The following is a 22,469-nucleotide window of genomic DNA, read 5'->3' on the forward strand; positions in this document are numbered from 1 at the left end:
CAGCCTGCTAAATAAGTCTGACGCCCAGCCAATGAGCTCCGAGCTGCTGCTTGGTGAAGGAGTGGAACTGAGGGGGAAAGCTGTTGATCAAGGTCTGGCCCTGTTAGGAATGTGGAGATCTGGGAAATTAGGCTGGGCTTGGCCAGGTGTTTTGCTAAAGCGTGGGGCGACATCCTGTCCGGCTTCAGCGGCAGCAACGCCCTCATCTCTTGCGAAAGTTAACTAGCATTATTTTTCATTTAGAACCAGTTACAAACAAAAATATTTTTGTACAGCAACATCTTCAGTATGCATTTGTCATAGCAGCTGACTGAAACTGGTGTGAGCCTGACAAATAACACAGGACAGCAATTACCGCAAGACAAGAGTTGGTCCACATTTTAATGGCTTCCATTTAGGTAGCCTGGTCTAAGAAACCAGTTGCAGACATTGCTCAAAATATCACAGTTGTTCGACTCAGTTCCAGGACATCTCAATCTGCCAATTTGATGAACTGCTACTCACATAATATTACGAAATCCATCAACACACTTATAGTTGTACATTTGGCCTTTGCCTTCATATTTAGTTGTACTGTATAGCAAAGGTGGGGGGGACCATAACAGTCTCATCAATAGAAAAGTATTTGTGCAGTGGCATCTTGTGCAAGTGAAGAACTCCCCTTGTCAAATTATATTTTGGATATTTAAGATTCACAAATGCTGTCATTGTTTCAGCCTGCAGGATACCCCACTAGGCTCTATGCCTGGAAGCATGTTGTTTGCGTCCTACATCGCCCTCTAAAGTCACACATCCTTACATGATAACTAGGCTGTTTCTCTCTCAAAGAAGGGGATAAATGTGTGGTGCAAAACAAAAGGAGTTGATTGCCGACTTCAGGAAGCAGGGATTCAACAACACTGCAGTAGAGTCAGCAGCTTCAGGTTCCTCTGCGTCCACATCACAGAGAACCTCACAGTGACAGACAACACCACAGCCCTGGTCAAGAAGGTGCAACTGCGCCTCTAATTTCTCAGGTGGCTAAAGAAAATCGGCACGCTCCCCCGGGTCCTCTCCTAATTCTACCGCAGCAACATCGACAGCATTCTGACCGGCTGCATCGCGGCTTGGTACAGAAACTGCTCCATTCACGACCGCAAGGCCCTTCAGAGGGTGGTGAAGACTGCCCAGTACATCACTGGAACCGTGCTCCCCTCCATACAGGACAAGAACCCCGCTCAGCCCAGCCATGGACTATTCACTCCGTTACCGTCTGTTCCCGGACCACCATCTCAGAGACAGTTTTTACCCACAAGCCAACAGACTACTTAACTCTTGAACCGGGACTGACTGCCGGAACAACAGACTCCCTGCACCCTACCACACATGGACTCACACACACCTATTTATATTACTGCACAATGTCTATTTATTATTGCACAATTCCCTGGCACATGTAAATTCACAATTTGTCCGAGTGCCGCCTTGAATTATATTTATGGCCCCCCCCAAAATATTCCTCACTTAATTTCTATTGTCGTGAGCTGAACCTGCAAGTAAGTATTTCGTTGCACTATGTACGGTGCATTCATAAAGTATTCAGAACCCTTTCATTTTTACACATTTTGTTACATTACAGCATTATTCAAAAATGTATTAAATAAAATGTTTTTCCATCATTAATCTACATGCTATACCCCATGATGACACATTTACTAAAAATTATAAAAAATAAATACCTTATTTACATAAGTATTCAGACCCTTTGCTAGGAGACTCAAAATAGAGCTCAGATAGATCCTGTTTCCATTGATCATCCTTGAGATGTTTCTACAACTTGATTGAAGTCCACCTGTGGTAAATTCAATTGATTGGAAATTATTTGGAAAGGCACACACCTGTTTTTATAAGGTCCCGCAGTTGACAGTGCATGTCGGAGCAAAAACCAAGCCATGAGGTCAAAGGAATTGTCAGGGAAGTGCCCAAGGCACTGACAGAGTGGCAGGGACTGGGAGACGAGTCAGGATTGAGGGAAAGATTAACAGAGCAAAGTACAGAGAGATCCTTGATGAAAACCTGCTCTAGAGCGCTCAGGACCACAGACTGGGAGCGAAGGTTCAGGACAACGACCCGAAACACACAGTCAAGACAACGCAGGAGTGGCTTCGAGAAAAGTCTCTGAATTTCCTTGAGTGGACCAGCCAGAGCCCGGACTTGAACCCAATCGATCTCTGGAGAGACCTGAAAATAGCTGTGCAGCGATGCTCTCCATCCAACCTGACAGAGCTTGAGAGGATCTGCAGAAAAGGATGGGAGAAACTCCCCAAATACAGGTGTGCCAAGCTTGTAGAGTCATACACAAAAAAACTTGAGGCTGTAATGGCTGCCAAAGGTACTTCAAAGTACTGAATAAGGGTCTGAATACTCATGTAAATGTGATATAAGTTAGAATTTTTATACATTTGCAAATAATTCTAAAAACCTGCTTTTGCTTTGTCATTAGGGGGTGTTGTGTGTAGATTTGAGGGAAAAAAATATTGAATCCATTTTAGAATAAGGCTGGAATGTAACAGAATGTGGAAAAAGGTCAAGGGGCCTGCATACTTCCCAAATGCACTGTATATCATGAGTATATGACTAATAAACAAACTTGAAGGCAGTGTTCATTAACACAGTTCACAGAGGTTTTACGAGTCCTCTATTAAGGGCCATTATGTATAATAGTATAGTATCAACATTAATTGTTTAGGTCCTACAGCCCTCAAACCTGGAGTAAGAAACACTTAGAGCTAATTATTATTAAGTACAATTGTAATAGAACAAAATGGCAGAATTTGTTGGGGGGGGGGGGGGATTATGTGGAAGATGATAAAAGGGCAGTGTTTCATTTTGCATTGCTGTAGTATAGTTCTTCTGAGGAACTAGTGCTACTATTTCCTTTGTCCACCACATACACCTCTGTTCCACTCCCATTGCCTTCATTATAGCCACAGACGGTAGTCCAGTACCCCCTAAAGCCCAACACAGAATCCGAGTCCAATATGTGAACAGTCTCTCGTTTGTCAACCCTCTCAGGTAAAAGTTGAAATGGCCATTCGGATTTGGTTCATGTGGGAAAAGGTGTTTTGGTTGGGATGAGGTCCTGTGTCAATCATTCAAGAGTGAGGTTCAGTTCAGGTGAGATGCAGCATATCGGTCAGGACATCAATGAGGTTATCCAGCCCCCACAGGTACCCATCCTCTCGGTTGCCCTCTATCCAGGGGGTGCGGTGGTCCAGGGTGAGAGGCGGCGGCAGGGAGACAGTCCTCCCAAAATCAATCATCCATACTCCTGTCTTCCCTGTACTGTCATGCACAAATAGTAGGGAGCTGCCCACCACCTGTAGAGAGAAACAGATGTTAGTGTGCACCTCGCCATTCAGAGACCAGCATCAAGACATGCAAAGCATGCATTATACCATGAAAGCAGTGGAAAATGGCTTACCTCGTGTGTTCTGAAGAAGATGGATGTCTCCAACACCAGTCGAAGATCCTTCATTCGTCTCAGATATCCCTTCTGAAAGAGAAGACAAAGAGATCTATAATCCTGAGAGAGGAAGACAAAGGTAAAAGGGGGTAAGATTAAAGCTGGAATATATACTTGGTAAAACTGCCAAGTCCCATTTGCGATATTACAAAAAAATAAGCTACTCCAAACAACAAACACTTTTCCCCCCCGTTGACATCACTGCACATCATTCATTATATGCGCAATAGAACAACAGAGAAGGTACTGCAAATATGTTTGATCACAATGCTGGATGCTCTGCTCTTCTGTTTAATTAACAAAAAAACAATTAGACGCCCGGGGCGAACAGTGGCTCTGCTTCACCTTAAGCAAATTTCAGCTTTAAGAGAAAGAGAAAACACTCACCAGAATGAGGGTGTTGCAACCCACAAAGTCCTGCAGTGCCTGCATCACCTCTTCTCTGCTCTTGGTCCTTTTAAAGTCTGTGTTGCACACACCATCAGCCTTCTACACAAGGATTTAACAATGGTTTAGACATGCGAGCACAAACGGGTAACTTTATATACACAAGTCTTTAGGCTACACATCCTCAGGGACATTTAGATCTGAAAGGCACTTCAGATAAAGTCCGGAGTATTTTTGGGATGCCGAAGATTATAGTCACAAGATGTGAAAATAGTTGTTCACATGCAAACAGTTTTACTGGCTTGCTAACATTGGACCTGCAACTTTTGCAGCGCATGGGATGCTTTTATTCATTTCAACGAAACCTGGAAGTGAGCAGGTCAGCGCCATAAAATCCTAAAATACCTGCGCTGCCCGAACATATAACTAAACTCTGGTTCCATTTTCAAGACGGATGCGCAGCTCACGCTGGAGAGCAATAAGACAGTGACTCACGCTGGAGAGCAATAAGACAGTGACTCACGCTGGAGAGCAATAAGACAGTGACTCACGCTGGAGAGCAATAAGACAGTGACTCACGCTGGAGAGCAATAAGACAGTGACTCACACTGGAGAGCAATAACACAGTGACTCACACAGGAGAGCAATAACACAGTGACTCACACTGGAGAGCAATAAGACAGTGGCTCACGCTGGAGAGCAATAAGACAGTGGCTCACGCTGGAGAGCAATAAGACAGTGGCTCACACTGGAGAGCAATAAGACAGTGACTCACGCTGGAGAGCAATAAGACAGTGGCTCACGCTGGAGAGCAATAAGACGGTGGCTCACACAGGAGAGCAATAAGACAGTGGCTCACACTGGAGAGCAATAAGACAGTGACTCACGCTGGAGAGCAATAAGACAGTGGCTCACGCTGGAGAGCAATAAGACAGTGGCTCACGCTGGAGAGCAATAAGACAGTGGCTCACGCTGGAGAGCAATAAGACAGTGGCTCACGCTGGAGAGCAATAAGACAGTGGCTCACGCTGGAGAGCAATAAGACAGTGGCTCACGCTGGAGAGCAATAAGACAGTGGCTCACACAGGAGAGCAATAACACAGTGACTCACACTGGAGAGCAATAAGACAGTGGCTCACGCTGGAGAGCAATAAGACAGTGGCTCACGCTGGAGAGCAATAAGACAGTGGCTCACACTGGAGAGCAATAAGACAGTGGCTCACACTGGAGAGCAATAAGACAGTGGCTCACGCTGGAGAGCAATAAGACAGTGGCTCACACTGGAGAGCAATAAGACAGTGGCTCACGCTGGAGAGCAATAAGACAGTGGCTCACGCTGGAGAGCAATAAGACAGTGGCTCACACTGGAGAGCAATAAGACAGTGGCTCACGCTGGAGAGCAATAAGACAGTGGCTCACGCTGGAGAGCAATAAGACAGTGGCTCACACTGGAGAGCAATAAGACAGTGGCTCACACTGGAGAGCAATAAGACAGTGGCTCACGCTGGAGAGCAATAAGACAGTGGCTCACGCTGGAGAGCAATAAGACAGTGGCTCACACTGGAGAGCAATAAGACAGTGGCTCACGCTGGAGAGCAATAAGACAGTGGCTCACGCTGGAGAGCAATAAGACAGTGGCTCACACTGGAGAGCAATAAGACAGTGGCTCACACTGGAGAGCAATAAGACAGTGGCTCACGTTGAACAAAAGTTACACTTCTAGTACAGCAGGTAAAACTTCTGTGATACACTCCCCTACATTTTTATTTGAAAAGTGCAGCTAAAACGCTTAATTTAGCTCTATACTACAGCATTTTGGATGCTGTTTCAAATGTTTCATATGAGGCGATATTACAGATTGTCACTTTTTATTTGAGGGCATTTTCATATACGTTTTACCATTTAGAAATGAATGCATTTTGAATTTGTCATAAGTATTTGGACAAATTCACTTAAATGTATATTATAGTAGTCAAAAGTTTAATATTTTGGCCACATATTCCTAGCACACAATAACTATATCAAGATTGTGACTCTAGAAATTAAATGGTAAATAATGTATTGTGACATTTTGGAGTTAATTTTATTGTAAATAAGAATGTAATATGTTTCTGAACACCAAAAACTAATGTGGATGCCACCATGATTACGGATAATCATGAATGAATCATGAATCATGAGTGAGAAAGACCAATAGCATTGTGGTAACGTACAGGGACTCAAGTAATTTTGTTCTCCCAATCTGTAATATCTCACCATCAAATGCCGACCGCATTACCTCCAGAGATCATTTTCTTTGGTCATCATCACTGTCGTGTATATTCCCCCCCAAGCAGACACCACGACGGCTCTCAAGGAACTGCACTGGACTATGTGCCAACTGGATTAGACATTCGAGCTCAAACGGGTAACTTTATATACACCGGTCTTTAGGCTACACATCCTCAGGGAATCACATTTAGGTCTGGAAACTGCATATCCTGAGGCTGCATGTATTGCAGATGGGGACTTGAACAAAGGAAATCTGAGGAAAACGCTACCGAAATTCTGTCAACATCTCCTGGGCTATACTCACAAACTCATGATCATTGCTACAGCTACAAGGCCCTCCCCCGCCCTCTCTTCAGAAAATCATATCACACCTATAGGCAGAAACTTCCATCAGGAAGCACCCGTGGTAAGGACTGTTTAACATTGGTCTGACCAATTGGAATCTATGCTTCAAGATTGTTTTGATCACGCGGACTGGAACATTTTCCCGGGTCGCCTCTGAGAATAGTATCGACGTATACACTGGGTTCATCAGGAAGTGCATAGAGGATGTTGTTGCCACTGTGACGATTACAACTTATCCAAACCAACAACCCTGGACAGACGGCAGCATTCCATCTAGAGGCAAAACGACACGAGACATGTGGCAGGAACAATCATGTATTATAAAGGGAAAGCCAGCCACCTCGGACACCGACGCCGCGCTCCCGGATAAGCTAAACACCTTTGCCTGCTTCGAGGAAAACATGGAGCCACCAACGCGGGCCCCCTCCACTAACGAGGATGGTGTGCTCTCGTTCTCCTTGCCCGACGTGAGTAAGTCATTTAAGCATTTTAACCCTCGCAAGACTGCCAGCCCAGACGGCATCTCAAGCCGCGTCCTCAGAGCATGTGCAGTCCAGCTGGCTGGAGTGTTCACAGACATATTCAAAATCTCCATATCCCATTCTGTCCACCATTGTTCCCGTCATTGAAAATAAGAATTTGTTCTTAACTGACTTGCCTAGTTAAAGGTAAAATAAAAAAATAAAAAAGAAGGCGAAGGTAACTGAACTAAATGACTATCGCCCTGTAGCACTCACTTCTATCATCACGAAGTGCTTCAAGAGGCTAGTTAAGGATACCACCTCAACAGATCCTCGGACGACACAATCGCCGCTGCACAGCACACTGCCCTATCCCACCTGGACAATAGAAATACCTATGTAATAATGCTGTTCATTGACTACAGCTCAACCTTCATCACCATAGTTCCCTCCAAGCTCATCACTAAGCTCAGGGGCCTGGGTCTGAACCCATCCCTGTGGAACTGGGTCCTGGGCCTAGACTCACAGAAAACACTTTTTACGCAAAAAAAAAACTTAAGAAGCTTCTTAAGAAAAAGATAGGATATTGTTGATGAATTGCTGATGAATTGCACTTAAAATAAGACAATGATTTTCTTATGAACTTCTCAAATATTTTCTTAACCATCTTCTTAGCAAGCAATGGCAATCATTTTAGCATATTTGTACTGAGATTACTGTTCTAAAACATGTTCTTGGGTTTATAATAATCAATACTGAAACTTTCTGACAAAGTTTGTGGGTGAATTAAACAATTCAATTGCTTTCATGATCTTATTCTCTCACTGCCCTGAGTTTAAGGGTTTAGCTATATTGGAATAAAGAACAAATCCAATAACTTTATTTCCAAGATCCTAATTTCGTAACTTCTTGTTTAAGGATAAACATAAGAAATAGTTCAAGAACATTTCCAATAACCTTTTTAAAGAATAGAAACTTTGCTTAACTTCTTTCATAAAACTATAGCTTAGGAAAAAATTGCAGTTAAGACGACATTTCTTCTTAAGAAGGTTTTGTGAATCTGGGCCCGGGACTTCCTGAGGAGCTGACCCCAAGTGGTGAAGGTAGGCACCAGTGAGAGCATAATGTCGGGCTGTATCACAGCCTGGTACAGCAATTGGGGCTCCCGAGTGGCGCAGCGGTCTAAGGCACTGCATCTCAGTGCTTGAGGCGTTACTACAGACATCCTGGTTCGATTCCAGGCTGTATCACTACCGGCCATGATTGGGAGTCCCATAGGGCGGCGCAACATTGGCCCAGCGTAGGCCGTCATTGTAAATAAGAATTTGTTCCTAACTGACTTGCCAAGTTAAATAAAAAATACAAATGGCACCGTCCTCAACCGCAGGGCTCTCCAGAGGGTGGTGTGGTCAGCCCAAAACATCATCAAAACACACTGCCTGCCCTCCAGGACATCTACAACACCCAGTGTCACATGAAGGCCAAGAAGACCATCAAAAGACCTCAGCCACCAGAGCCACGGCCTGTTCACCCCACTATCATCTAGGAAGGAGGAGACTACATGTGCATCAAAGTTGGGATCAAGAGAAGGATAAACAGCTTCTATCGCCAGGCGATTAAACTGTTAAACATTGACCACTAGCCAGGCCTACGCCCAGTACAGTACCCTGAACCTTAGTCACGGTTACTAGCCTGCTACCACCCTGTACTTTACCCTGCACCTTAGAGACAGCTATGCCCTATAGTCATTGAACACTGGTCACTTTAATAAATGTTTACATACCATTTTACCCACTTTATATGTATATACTGTATTCTAGTCATGGCTCACTAAAAACTACTGCACACCTTTTATATAAATATACTGTCCATATTATCTCTATAGTGCCTTCAGAAAGTATTCGTACCCCTAACTTAATCCATATTTAGCTGTGTTAGAATTCAAAACTGATTCATATAGATTTCTTTCTCATCCATCTATGCATAACACCCCATAATGACAAAGTGAAAACAGAAATATCTCCTTTACATTAGTATTCACACCCCTGAGTCAATACATGTTAGAATCACCTTTGGCAGGGTTTACAGCCGTGGCTCTTTCTGGGGAAGTCTCTAAGAGCTTTGCTCACCTAGATTATGCAATATTTGCACACTATTCTTTTAAAATTCTCCAAGCTCTGTCATGTTGTTTGTTGATCATTGCTAGACAGCCATTTTTATGTCTTGACAGATTTTCCAAGATGATTTAAGTCAAAACTGTAACTAGGCCACTCAGGAACATTCAATGTCATCTTGGTAAGCAACACGTGGCCTTGTGTTTTAGGTTATTGTCCTGCTGAAAGGTAAATTAATCTCGCAGTGGCTGGTGGAAAGCAGACTGAACCAAGTTTTCCTCTAGGATTTTTCCTGTGCTTAGCTCTATTCAGTTTATTTTATCCTAAAAAGATCATTTCCTTACCACATTTTTTGCAGTTTTTACTTTAGTGTCTTACTGGAAACAGGATTTTGGTATATTTGTATTCTGTACAGGCATCCTTCTTGTCAGTCATTTAGGTTAGTACTGTGGAGTAACTAAAATGTTGTTAATCCATCCTAAGTTCTCCCATCACAGCTATTAAACTGTTTTAAAGTCAAATAAAATCAAGCTTTATTTACACAGCACATTTCAGACATGGACAAGACAATCGGTGGCTGACTAAATACTCCCCCCCCCCACTGTATCTTAAAAACCTGTCTGACATATTGGGGTGGCCAATCGTGGATTGATTTAAAAACCAATAGAAGAATCTTAAAATTAATAATAAGTAGTAGTCAAGCCTGCTTGTAATAAAAGCATGGATGAGTCTCTCTGTATCAGCCTGAGAGAGAAACAGACACACCTTGGCAACATTCCTCAGGTGGTAAAAAGCTATTTTGGTCACTTTCCTAATGTGTAAATTCTATCACACCTAGGTTTTTTTTTTATATGGGGTTTTATCTTTATTGCCCGTGAATTAAAATGTGCGGACAGATTATCCTGCTGTGCTTTGGCTCCAACAAGATATACCTCGGCCTGGTCTTGATTTAGCTGTAGGAAGTTGAGCCATCCAAGTATTTAAATCACTAATAATACAGTCTAATCATTTATCTGTGGAGCTAAAAATCCTCTGGTGACACAGTACTGTAAAGCTGTGTATCAGCGTAGCAGTGAAAATCAATGCTGTGCTGTCTGATAACGCTGTCAATAAGTAACATATATAAACTGAACAGTACCGGGCCAAAAATCAAACCTTGTGGAACGCCACGTGATATGTATTTTCTGAGTTATGTTGGTGACAAAGAAAACTCTTGACCAGTTAAATAGGTCCTAAACCAATTTAGAACTGGACCGGTGAGGCCAACCCACCTCTCCAGTGTGTCCAGAAGGACATTGTGGTCAACCGTATCAAATGCAGAACTTAAATTCAAGAGTACAAGGACAGAGAGCTGTTTGGCATCTGTGTTGGCTCTAAGATCATTTACCACATTAAGGCTGGAGAATCTAGATTTTCTTCAGAAGGGGTTTCACCATAGCTGTTATTAGTGCAGTGGGAAAAGTGCCTGTGAACAGGGAGTGATTAATAATAGCTTGCATTTCTTCAGATATGCAATTAAACACTTTTGAAGGTGGTGGGGATAAGATTGAGAAGGCAGGTAAAATGTTTAAATTGTGATATGTTTTTCCTGAGCATGTCTGTGTCAACCAGGGAAAATAAATCCATAGTGCCTTTGCGTGGTAGGGTAGGGCACAGGTCAAACTCCTCATCAGGTCTTGTTTGACTGATACCCAGCCTAATGTTTCTTATCTCTGAAATATGCCGCAAACTCATCACATTCAGATGTGGAGGAAAGTTCACATAGGTTTGCAGGGGTAGGATTTATCAGACCAATGGTCGACAAAAGCACTTTCGTATTATTCTAATTATTTAGTGATCAAGTGAGAAAAATGAGCCCGTCTGGCATTTCTGATTTTCCTGTTATATATGCCAAGTTGCTGTCTCAGAATATCATAACGGACCTGCAACTTTTGCCTTTCTCCACTTCATCTCTGCCTTTCTGCAATTGCTCTTCAATGTATTAGTTTCCTCACTCATCCAAGGGCCTCTCCGTTTGGATATGGCATCAATGGTTGCCCTTAATTTGCTATTAAAGTTAAACTAAATCACCACAAGAGGAAGGCAGAATAGGTGATGGAGTATTGCTCATACACTCGAAATCTGTCACCATTGGCCTCATGGTGAAATCCCTGAGCGGTATCCTTTCTGTCCGGGAGCCGTGTTAGGAAGGACGCCTGTATATTTGTAGTGACTGGGTATATTGATGCACCATCCAAAGTGTAATTAATAAATTCACAATGCTCAAAAGGATATTCAAATGTCTGCTTTTTAATTTTTACCCATCTACCAATATGTTCCCTTCTTTGCATGGCATTGGAAAATCTTACTGGTCTTTGTGGTTGAAACGGTGTTTGAAATTCACTGCTCGACTGAGGGAACTTACAGATATGTTTGGGGTACAGAGATGAGGGAGTCATTCAAAAAAAATCATGTTAAACAGTAATATTGCACAGAGTGAATCCACGCAACTTATGTTATTTGTTAAGCACATTTGTTCTCCATAACATATTTAGACTTGCCCTAACAAAGGGGTTGAATACTTGATATTCCAGCTTTTAATTTTGATTTATTTCTAAAAACACAATTCCACTTTGACAACATGGGGTATTGCGTGTAGGCCAGTGACAACAAAATGTGGAAAGTATTCAGACCCTTCTGTTTTTACACATTTTGATATGTTACAGCCTTATTCTAAATTTGATTACATAATTGTTTCCCCCTTCAACCATACAATACCCCACAATGACAAAGCAAAAACAGGGTTTTAGAAATGTGTGCAAATGTTTTACAAATAAATAAAAAAAAATACCTTATTTACATAAGTATTCAGACCTGTTGCTATCAGACTCAAAATTGAGCTCAGGTGCATCCTGTTTCCATTTTTCATCCTTTACAACTTGGAGTCCACCCGTGGTGGACTGTTTGGACATGATTTGGAAAGGAACACACACCTGTCTATATAAGGTCCCAAAGTTGACAGTGCATGTCAGAGCAGAAACCAAAACATGAGGTTGAAGGAATTGTCCGTAGAGCACCGAGACAGGATTGTGTCGAGGCACAGATCTGGGGAAGGGTACCAAAAAATGTCTGCAGCATCTCTGTACCCCACACATACAATTAATGTATCTGTAATGTCCCTCAATCGAGCAGTGAAATTCTAACACAGATTCAACCACAAAGACCAAGGAGGTTTTCCAATCCAATCCTTCGCAAAAGACACCCATTGGTAGAAGGGTAAAAATAAAAAAGCAAATAACTAAATATCCCTTTGAGTATGGTGAAGTTATTAATTACACTCTGTATAGTGTATAAATACACCTAGTCACTACAAAGATACAGGCGTCCTTCCTAACTCAGTTGCCCGAGAGGAAGGAAACCACTCAGGGATTTCACCACAAATCCAATGGTGAATTTAAAACAGTTTAAAAGGCTGTGATAGGAGAAAACAGAGGATAGATCAACAGAATACTCCACAATACTAACCTAAACGACAGAGTTAAAAGGAAGCTTGTACAGAATAATCAAATATTCCAAAACATGCATCCTGTTTGCAATAAAGGCACTGAAATAAACATTATGTCCTGAATACAAAGCATTATGTTTGCAGAATATCCAACACCACTGAGTACCACTTCACATTTTCCTACATGGTGGCTACATCGTGTTACAGGGAATGATCATCATCGGCAAGGACTAGGGAGTTTTTTTAGGATAAAAATAAACGGATTAGAGCTAAGCACAGGAAAAGTCCTAGAGGAAAGCCTGGTTCAGTCTGAAGATATATTCACCTTTCAGCAGGACAGTAACCTAAAACACAAGGCCAAATATACACTGGAGTTGCTTACCAAGACAACATTGAATGTTTGCGTGGCCTAGTTACAGTTTACTTAAATCTGCTTGAAAATCTATGGCAAAACTTGAAAATGGCTGTCTAGCAATGATCAACAACCAACTTCACAGATCTGGAAGAATTATTTTAAAGGATAAATGGGCTAATATTGTACAGTCCAGGTGTGCAAAGCGCTTAGAGATTTTTCCAGAAAGACTCACAGCTGTAACTGCTGCCAAATGTGATTCTAACTCAGGCAGTGTCAATACTTATGTAAATTAAATATTTCTGTATTTGATTATTCAAAATTTGAAAAAAACATTTTCACTTTTGTCATTATGGAGTATTGTGTGTAGATGGGTGCTACTTTATTTTATTTTAATCAATTTTGAATTCAGGCTGTAACAACAAAATGTGCTATAAATCAAGGGGTATTTATACTTTGACGGCACTGTAGAGATAGTATATGAATAGTAAAGGTGTGTACAGGAGGAGTTATATAGGATGAGCCATGACTAGAATACAGTATATACATATGAAGTGGGTAAAAATGTAAACATTATTCAAATTGACCAGTGTTCAATGACTATATAAATAGGGCAAAGCAGTCTAAGGAGCAGGGTTGAGTACCGGGAGGTAACTGGCTAGTAACAGCGAATAAGGTTCAGGACAGTGTTCTGTGTACTGCTCAACTTGTTGCAGTTGAGTAGTCAGCAGAGGCTACTGCTCAAATGTTGCTGTACTAGGCCTACATGTTTCTTCTTCGTAATGGTGTTTTGTTGTAGGTTTGTTCTTTTGGTTATTCATTGTCAAGCGTTAGAAACCTAGGACTGTGGCATGTCTGTGCACTTTCACTCCACGGCGAGTGAAAGCCACATTGAATTCAGGCTGTAATTACATAAAGTAGATGACAATTTACGACTCCTTAATACTCGCGTGTGCCCTAGTGTCATTTAGTAGTAATTTATGCTAGAATGTGTCCTTTAGTAGTAATTTACACTAGCGTGTGTCCTTTAGTAGTAATTTATACTAGAGTGTGTCCTTTAGTAGTAATTTATACTAGCATGTGAATCCTTTATTCACACGGAAATTAAACTTAGCAATGACATTTAGCTGGTAGAAGATTCGGTCAGTGTCATTAGTAATGATATGAATGGCACACTGGCTGGCTCATGTGTGTGGGTCTGGGAGGAGGGGCATGTGTGGCAACGCGCTGCCATTTGGCACACAGACAGTTGGCAGTGCTTGCTGCCTGATAGAAATGTGTCCTTGTGTTTGACACGTGACTTAAACAATGGGGATTTTTACACCTGGGCAACCTCAGAGCAGGCTAAACTTGCTCAGTTCACTTTCCCCAGACTGTCTGTGTTTGTGTGTCTGTGCGTGCGTGTCTGTGCCTTAAGTCCCTCGATGCGGAAGCCCAGAGTGGTGGTGGAGCTTAGGGTCTCTCTCCACTGCATGTATCTGGTCTTGAGTACTGCCTGTAGTGCTCGCTCCTCTGTAGTGGGGGCCTCTGGGTCCACGTCCACCATCTTCTCATACATGTCCTGACGAGGCTGGGGCCGCTCCCGAGCCTTCGCCAGCTCCTCTTCCAAGTATGTCCTAACAGAGCAGACAGCTTAATATCACATACATACTCAACACAAGCAGGGATGTACTGGAGGGTAAACGCATGTAATCTTCATTTCCGCAATTTTTTTTTTAATTTGTGAAAGTGTTCACTAACCTTTTTATTCTGTTAATTATAGTTTACCCACTTATTATTATTATTGCGTTCCCAGCATTGATCAAATCTCAGAACGCTAATATTCTAACCACGCCTGCCTCTGCAAACGAGTGAAATCATAATTCAGGTATGCTCGTTATGGTCGCCTGCTCCCCCGGGATGTGCCTTGTCAGCAGCGCATTTCATTTACCACTCTGCCCAACGGCAAACTCTGCCCAAGGTACAAGCCGAGATGTGAAACAAACTACCTCTGCCCAGACCAACGCTGGCAAGTGGCAGAAAGAGACGCTGCTGACAATGGTCTTGCGAAATGCAAGACATAAGGAGTTTTTTTTTTAATACATTTGATTTTTTCCTCCCCAATTGGTAGTTACAGTCTTGTCCGTACGGAAGTTGCAGCGATGGGACTCGGGAGAGGCGAAGGTCGAGAGCCATGCGTCCCCAGAAACACGACGCTGCCACGTCGCACTGCTTCTTGACACACTGCTCGCTAAACCTGGAAGCCAGCCGCAGCAATGTGTTGGAGGAAACACCGTACACCTTGCGACTGGGTCAGCGTGCATGCGCCCGACCCGCCACAGGAGTCGCCAGAAAGCGATGTGACAAGGACATCCCAAACGGACAAACCCTCCCCTAACCCGGACAACGCTGGGCCAATTGTGTGCCATCTCCTGGTTGCGAATCCGTGTCTGTAGTGACACCTCAAGCACGTTAAGCCTCCCGAGTAGCGCAGCGGTCTAAGGTGATTATTTTAACGTCCCTTGACTCCTGCCGTGTCAACAGACATCCAACAAACAAACAAAAAACCTGACTTCAGGGAATGGGTGTACAATTGGTAAATAGTTGCTGATATTTCAGTCAGACGGCTAGCTAAAGGTGCCCTAGCTACTGTTAGCCAGATAGCTCACTGTACAACTAGCTGGCTAGAAGGATGAAGTTACAAGTTAACGTTAAACAGAGTCTGACCTCAGCAGGAGCAGTTGACAGAAATTAAGCTAGCTATAATCTTAAAAATAAAAACTTTTCTTTACAGAGTAGTGAGAAAGCCAATGGCAGGCTGCGCTGCAATGCAGGAGGCAAAGGAGATACACAGAGAGAGGAAGCAAGCAGAGAGAGGTTATTGCAGTGGTTCCCAAACTTGGGGTCAGGGACCCATGTGGGTCCCCTGAGAGACTCTGTAATGTTATCAAACACATGAATAACTTGTTTCTCTTTAAATGGGTTTAGTGGTCTACATTTTATAGTCAACTAAGGGCCTATACACTGGTGCACTTTACAATACAGGAAACTGAGTTGCAGTGCAGCTCACATGAGACACTAAGAAAATGAATTAAAAGAAAACATCTCCAAATCCTATGTTTCTGGACTTTTCTAGTGTCCAGTTGAAATTGACTCATTTGGGAGGGTGACCTGATGTGAATTTTGTGTAATTTTTAAACTACCAAAAATTACATTAGGCCTTCTCTATAGACCTGCATGAAAATGCAATCAAACAATAGTTCTAAAAATATCATATGTTTTGGTTTATACAGTGCATTCGGAAAGTATTTAGACACCTTGACTTTTTCCACATTTTGTTACATTACAGCCTTATTATAAAACTGATTAAATTGTCCCTCCCTCTTCAGTCAATCTACACACAATACCCAATAACAAAGCAAAAACTGGTTTAGACAAATTAAAAATAAATATATATCACATTTACATAAGTATTCAGACCCTTTACTCAGTACTTTGTTGAAGCATCTTCGGCAGAGATTATAGCCTCGAGTCTTCTAGGGTTTGACGCTACAATCTTGCCACACCTGTATTTGGGGAGTTTCTCCCATTCTTCTCTGCAGATCCTCTCAAGCTTGGTCAGGTTGGATGGGGAGCGTCGTTGTACAGCTATTTTTCATGTCTCTCCAGAGATGTTCGATTGGGTTCTATTCCGGGCTCTGGCTGGGCCACTTAAGTACATTCAGAGACTTGTCCCGAAGCCACTCCTGCATTGTCTTGGCTGTGTGCTTAGGGTCGTTGTCCTGTTGGAAGGTGAACCTTCACCCCAGTCTGAGGTCCTGAGCCCTCTGGAACAGGTTTTCATTAAGGATCTCTCTGTACATTAATTTTTCCCATTCAGGCCAAAGAGCTCAATTTTGATTTAATCAAAACAGATAATCTGGTTTCTCAGTCCTTCAGGCAAACTCCAAGCGGGCAATCCTGTGCCTTTTACTGAAGAGTGGCTTGTCTGGCCACTCTACCATAAGGCCTGATTGGTGGAGTGTTGCAGAGATGGTTGTCCTTCTGGAAGGTTCTCCATCTCCACAGAGGAGCTCTGTCAGAGTGACCATCGGGTACTTGGTCACCTGGCTGATCAAGGACCTTCTCTGTTCCAAACTTCCTTCATTTAAGAATGGAGGCCACTGTGTTCCTGGGGACCTTAAATGCTGCAGACATTTTTTGGTACTTTTCTCCAGATTTGTGCCGACACAATCCTGTCTGGGAGCTCTACGGACAATTCCTTCATCCTCATGGCTCGGTTTTTACTCTGACATGCACTATCAACTGTGGGACACGTGTGTGTGTGTGTGTGTGTCTTTCCTAATCATGTCCAATCAACTGAATTTACCACAGGTGGACTCCAATCAAGTTGGAGCTCAATTTCGAGTCTCATAGCAACGGGTCTGAAAACTTACATAAATAAGTTGTTTTTTTTGGCAAATATTTCCAGCCCCCAGTGGCTCTAAATCACACTCACTCACCGGGTGCCCATCTTGCAATCCATGATGGCAGGGGAGTTGAAGTGTGTGAGCAGGTCGTCCATCATGTTGTAGTCCTGCTCGGCACGCTGCACCACTCCATGGTAGCCTGGCACAAAGGGTCTCAGAGAGTCCTCCATTAGCCTCTGCAGGCACTTTTGCTCTCCCTCAGTGTAGCGCTTCAGCAGCATCCCATAGTCCCCTGCATGGAAACTCCCTGGACCACCAGCCACGAGAGGGGGCAAGGGGGGGGGGGGGGGGCGGCATGTTATACTCTCAAAACACATTGGTACTACACAGCCATCTCCTATTAGCAGTAAGCCAGCAAGAAAGACTAACTTCACTATACAGAAAGGCAGAAGTCAGCTCCCGAGTGGCGCAGCAATCTAAGGCACTGCATCTCAGTGCTAGAGGCGTCTCTAAAGAGCCTGGTTCGATCCCGGACTGTATCACAACCTGCCGTGATCCAGAGTCCCATAGGGCGGCGCACAACTGGCCCAGCGTCATCCGGGTTAGGGGAGGGTTTGGCCGGGGTAGGCCGTCATTGTAAAATAAGAATTTGTTCTTAACTGACTTGCCTAGTTAAATAATGGTTAAAAAAAGTTGATTGATTTAAAGAAAAAGTCAGACAGAAAGAACCAACCTGCATGTCCGACTACTTGCACCCAGGGCTGTGGCTTCTTGGGGGGCACTGAGAGGGGAGACGAGGTCCCTGTGCTTCTGGGTTTCTTCCATGTGACACTCTGCATGGGGAGAGCAATCGTGCAATTACACCTCATTCCTTAGTGTACAGTACAACACCTCCAGCTTACATTCACTCCTGTCTGTCCTGCTCCCCTGTGACTTTACTGAGAGACACTGTCATGAGAGCGACAAGCTCAAACTCCATCACACAACTTTGACCTATGGCCGAGTGTCTCTATGGAAACAACCATTGGCCACCAGACTGAGCCAAGACATGTAAGAGGGGTTGGGCTGGGATCTTGTGTAACATCTGCACACATATTCAATCATTTACAGGCTGCTGGACTTGTTTTGTTGAAAGCTGTGATGAACTTGAGAAAATTCTGGACCACAACACACGTTAAAGTAGTATGTGCAGAGTCATTCACAGATAGACAAACAGGACAGACCGGCCAACGCTGTTTCTGTCTGAATGTTCTGAGAGCGTCACTTTTTCCTCCATGGCCGTTGCTAAGTGATAATTGACGCATCCGCGTTGTGCTGTTTATTTCTCATGGTTTTCATGAGAAGCCAAGTCTGTTGACACCACAACAGACTTGGATTAACATTATCCTAAACGCTAATCAATAAAACCATCTGTTAGATTTGCTGTTATTGTTTGCTTCTTTACAGCAGGTCACTTCATAGGGAATTGTCAGCAGCACTCTGGCATTGTTTACAAAGTTGTTATTTTTTATTACATTTTTAAAAATAAAAAGGTGCTAACATGTCTCTCTTTTATTGAGTTTCTATTCTTCTGCTCTATGTTTCTGTAGTTTGGCAATACTCTAAACATGTCCCCTGGAAATATGTACAGATGGGTATCTGTGGAAATACTTGCCCAACCTGTTCTCTATGTATGCAGTGGCCTGCAGCTACACCTGAAACTAAACATTACAAAACCCCCTGGCAAGGAGAGGCTACACCTCAAGTTGAGTTGAACAAACCTTATTGTACTTCAAACCTTAGTTGCCTAGACTACATGTTTACCATATAAATACAATGAGATTTCAAAGAATGCCTGTCCCATCTTTGTCCAGTCTCTAATATTATCCATATTGTCTAATACTCTAATGCCCTAAAAGGCCTACTAGCATGACAAAACCAAAGATGTGTTATAACAAGACAGACCACAGCCTGTCATTACCAATAGGAACAAATTAGTCAGTGGGCAGAACAAGCAAGTTGGAAGGCAGAGCCGAGCGCGAGCTAGCAAGAGCCTATTGGCGCCTACTCTGAAGTGAACAGTAACTCAATTCGCCCTTGCACTTCTTCTAAACAAAGCAATTTTAAATTTTTGGGGCAATGGGTAAAATCTACAAACTTACTCTGTTCTTAACAGATTATAGCTTGGGGAACAGAAAACTGAGATCAAATGTTTCATCAATGAGATAAAAAGAATAATGTCAGCCAAAATCCATCTCACGCCATCTTCTCCCACTGCCGCTACTGGGCTTCCTCTCATCACTATATTTAGTAGTGAGTGGAAACGCCAATCGGATGCTTCACACTTATACATCCAGTGAAATATGTTCACTGTGACTCATTGTTCTTTTTTTTAACCCCTTTTTCTCACGAATTCCATGATACCAAATTGGTAATTACAGTCTTGTCCCATCGCTGCACCTCCTGTACAGCCTCGGGAGAGGCAAAGGTCCGAGAGCCATGCGTCCCCTAAAACGCTGCACTGCTTCTTGACACTGCTCGCTTAACCCGGAAGCCAGCCACACCAATGTGTCAGAGGAAACACTGTACAACTGGCGACCAAAGTCAGCATGCATGCGCCCGGCCCACCACAAGGAGTCGCTAGATTGGACAAGGATATCTCGGCCGGCCAAACCCTACCCTAACCTAGACGATGCTGGGTCAATTGTGCGCCACCTCATGGGTCTCCGGTCGCGGCAGGCTGCGACACAGCCTGGGGTCGAACCCGGGTCTGTAGTGACACCTCTAGCAATGCCTTAGAACGCTGCTCCACTCAGGAGGCCCGTGGCTCCTTGTTCTGTGATAAACCTATCCTATCCCCAGCTCAGCCTATACAGTCTCAGGCTTTGAGCCTCTGTCTGTGTATAGAGGGATGGGGAGAGGGGGTAGGGAAAGTGGGCACCTAGGATACAAGTGTTTACAGTTTCTGTGTCAATGTTTACAGATCCACCCAGCACTAGTGCTTCCACAGCAGTAAAAATAAAAAAAAGCATAAGATTTACAGGCATCATGACAGATGGAAATTTACTGGGACTGCAGAAGTCACACTTTGCCCTCATTTCCATCAGTTCAGACTAAACTAAGCAGAACTGTTGAACCAAAACCAGTTCTAATCATACAATCAAAGATGTTTTGGTATGATATATTCTAATGACACATGCATCTTCCTGAGCAGAACGTTACATAGACTCATGCCGATTGGTCCAATCATATGGCAGCTGATAGAGCATTATAATCATTATCATGACCAACACTCACCCGAGGGACCTCATCAGGACAGCCGCGGTCGTCCTCATTTTCTTCAAAAGACGAGGCTGGTGACAACACAGACGATGAGGCGTTTGACAGTTTTCTGAGGAGAAGAGACGCGGGGGAGCCCCCGAACCCACTGTCCGAGCAAATCGACTCCTCGTCGGGATGAGATCCAACGGAGAGCCCGCTAATCCTCATGGCCTCCAATTCAATTCGGCTCGAGTCACACGTGACCACCAGTTGTGGAACATTTTCGTGTACAGTTTCGCAATGTGAGGGGAAATCAGCATGTTTTGTGGAGTCTGTCTTCCCGTTCGCCGACCACACTGGCTCCTCCGAAGCGTTTGAGGAACTGTGGTTCATATCCCCCTTGCTCCTCGGGCTCGAGCTGTGGTCACTGGAGTTTTAGTCATCCTCATCAGATTTTTTGTGGTGAATGAGTGCAGCCTCACCTGATTTAGCTGCTGCCGATGTTAGTTAGCTAGTCCAAACGAAAATAGGGAGCCACGCCCACGGTACGTTTCATTTCGGATTGAAGCAATAATTGAACGGACAATACACTGGTTGATCTCCGCAACTTGATGCACCTTTTTAACCGTTCAAACCAGTTTAACCACCAACGTAACCAATAGCTAGTTACATTACCTTTTGCACGTGTGATAATGCAGATATGCCAGTCTCCGAGAAATTATAATTTCTAACGCCATTCACCAAACCACGACCAAATATTTTCAACCAGGTGCTTGAAATAATACTTCGTCACCACATGGGGGGGCTAGAATTACATTAGCTATTGTTAACCCCACCCATAAACGACAATGATTTGTTGTCCGTTAATCAATATGTATATGTCAATCGTCGAGGAGTAGCCGTAGCAAAGACAGTACAGTATGAAGATGGGCAGAAACTGCTTTTCCAATAAATATAAATCCCTGATCGCGCCATGGCAACGTTGGCTAGCTAAACTCATGGGCAGAAAGAAGGTCATGGGGTATAACGATCGTCTTGCGCCGAACTGCGCGTGTGCACGCCGTCAAATCAAAGGTCTTCGATAGTTGTTTTTGACGAAAATGAACGTGTCAATTTGTCACTTTCATGAGGTTGGAGTAGTAATATGTTCAACTACTAAGACATTTGCTCAAATCTAGGTTGTGCCTTAAGATTTCGAGAAAATTAACAACTAAGGAAGAATGTTTCACGTCTCTCATTAATTTGTTAAATTAAAAACGATTTCGGGGTTTTCGTCAAAAAAAACAACTAGATACATCGAAAGTGCCTCTGGTTTACGCATGCGCAGTTCGGCGCGAGATGAAGACCGCAATACATGTTTTGCGCATGCGCTAAACGAACCCACCTCGCCATGACAAGTGTGATCGGGGATTTCTATTGAAGAAGCAATTTTTGCACAGACATAAAGGGAAACCCAGCGACATCCGTTTAGAACGTTTTCTTACCACCAACTATGGTAGTGAGAGAAAGTCCAGTCGCGGGTAGTTGAGGGCAAAACTGGTCGTAGATTCTGCTAATTTTGTCATCGATGAAACATCGGATCTCAATAAATGTTCTGTTCCCAAAACTAAAATCTGTTACAAACACAGCTACGTTTTATATACATGACGCTTTTCCAAAGTTTTTACAACGGAAATATGATCATAATGCTACAACGCGCCAATAGGATCTCGCTAACTCGTGCTTGTTCTGCCCACTATGCTTAATTTGCTCGAAAACGACACAGATCGAAAGGACACAGATCAACTATGGGTTAGCATATCTTTGGTTACAATATAAAGTATTTAGCAAGTGCTACACAACCACACAATTTTGCCTTCATCACTATGACCCATTGAAAGAGATTGAATGTGTCAAATTGTGATCTTAAAATCCTTTTAAGG

General features: G+C 43.3%; 1 protein-coding gene across 8 annotated transcripts; it reads right to left on the minus strand.

Annotated features, from left to right (window-relative positions):
• Positions 1 to 351: 351 nt before the first annotated feature.
• Positions 352 to 22,290, minus strand: itpkca (inositol-trisphosphate 3-kinase Ca). Of its 8 annotated transcripts, none has more exons than XM_036990205.2 (7): positions 20,584 to 22,290; positions 18,041 to 18,140; positions 17,401 to 17,614; positions 14,331 to 14,535; positions 3,893 to 3,994; positions 3,464 to 3,535; positions 352 to 3,359 (listed from the first exon to the last, which is right to left on the minus strand). In XM_036990205.2, exons 1-7 carry the CDS (start codon positions 20,938 to 20,940, stop codon positions 3,153 to 3,155), a joined length of 1,257 nt encoding a protein of 418 aa, XP_036846100.1. In that variant the 5' UTR covers positions 20,941 to 22,290; the 3' UTR covers positions 352 to 3,152. The 8 variants fall into 8 exon arrangements, 6 of the variants coding, with proteins under 6 accessions (XP_036846100.1, XP_036846099.1, XP_090042663.1 ...); XM_036990204.2 differs by having other exon boundaries at positions 3,464 to 3,565; XR_016483691.1 differs by lacking the exon at positions 14,331 to 14,535 and having other exon boundaries at positions 20,584 to 21,856.
• Positions 22,291 to 22,469: the final 179 nt, after the last annotated feature.

Source organism: Oncorhynchus mykiss, chromosome 10 (genome assembly GCF_057628025.1).
Source record: "Oncorhynchus mykiss isolate SJ-2025 chromosome 10, ASM5762802v1, whole genome shotgun sequence".
NCBI classification, from domain to species: domain Eukaryota; kingdom Metazoa; phylum Chordata; class Actinopteri; order Salmoniformes; family Salmonidae; genus Oncorhynchus; species Oncorhynchus mykiss.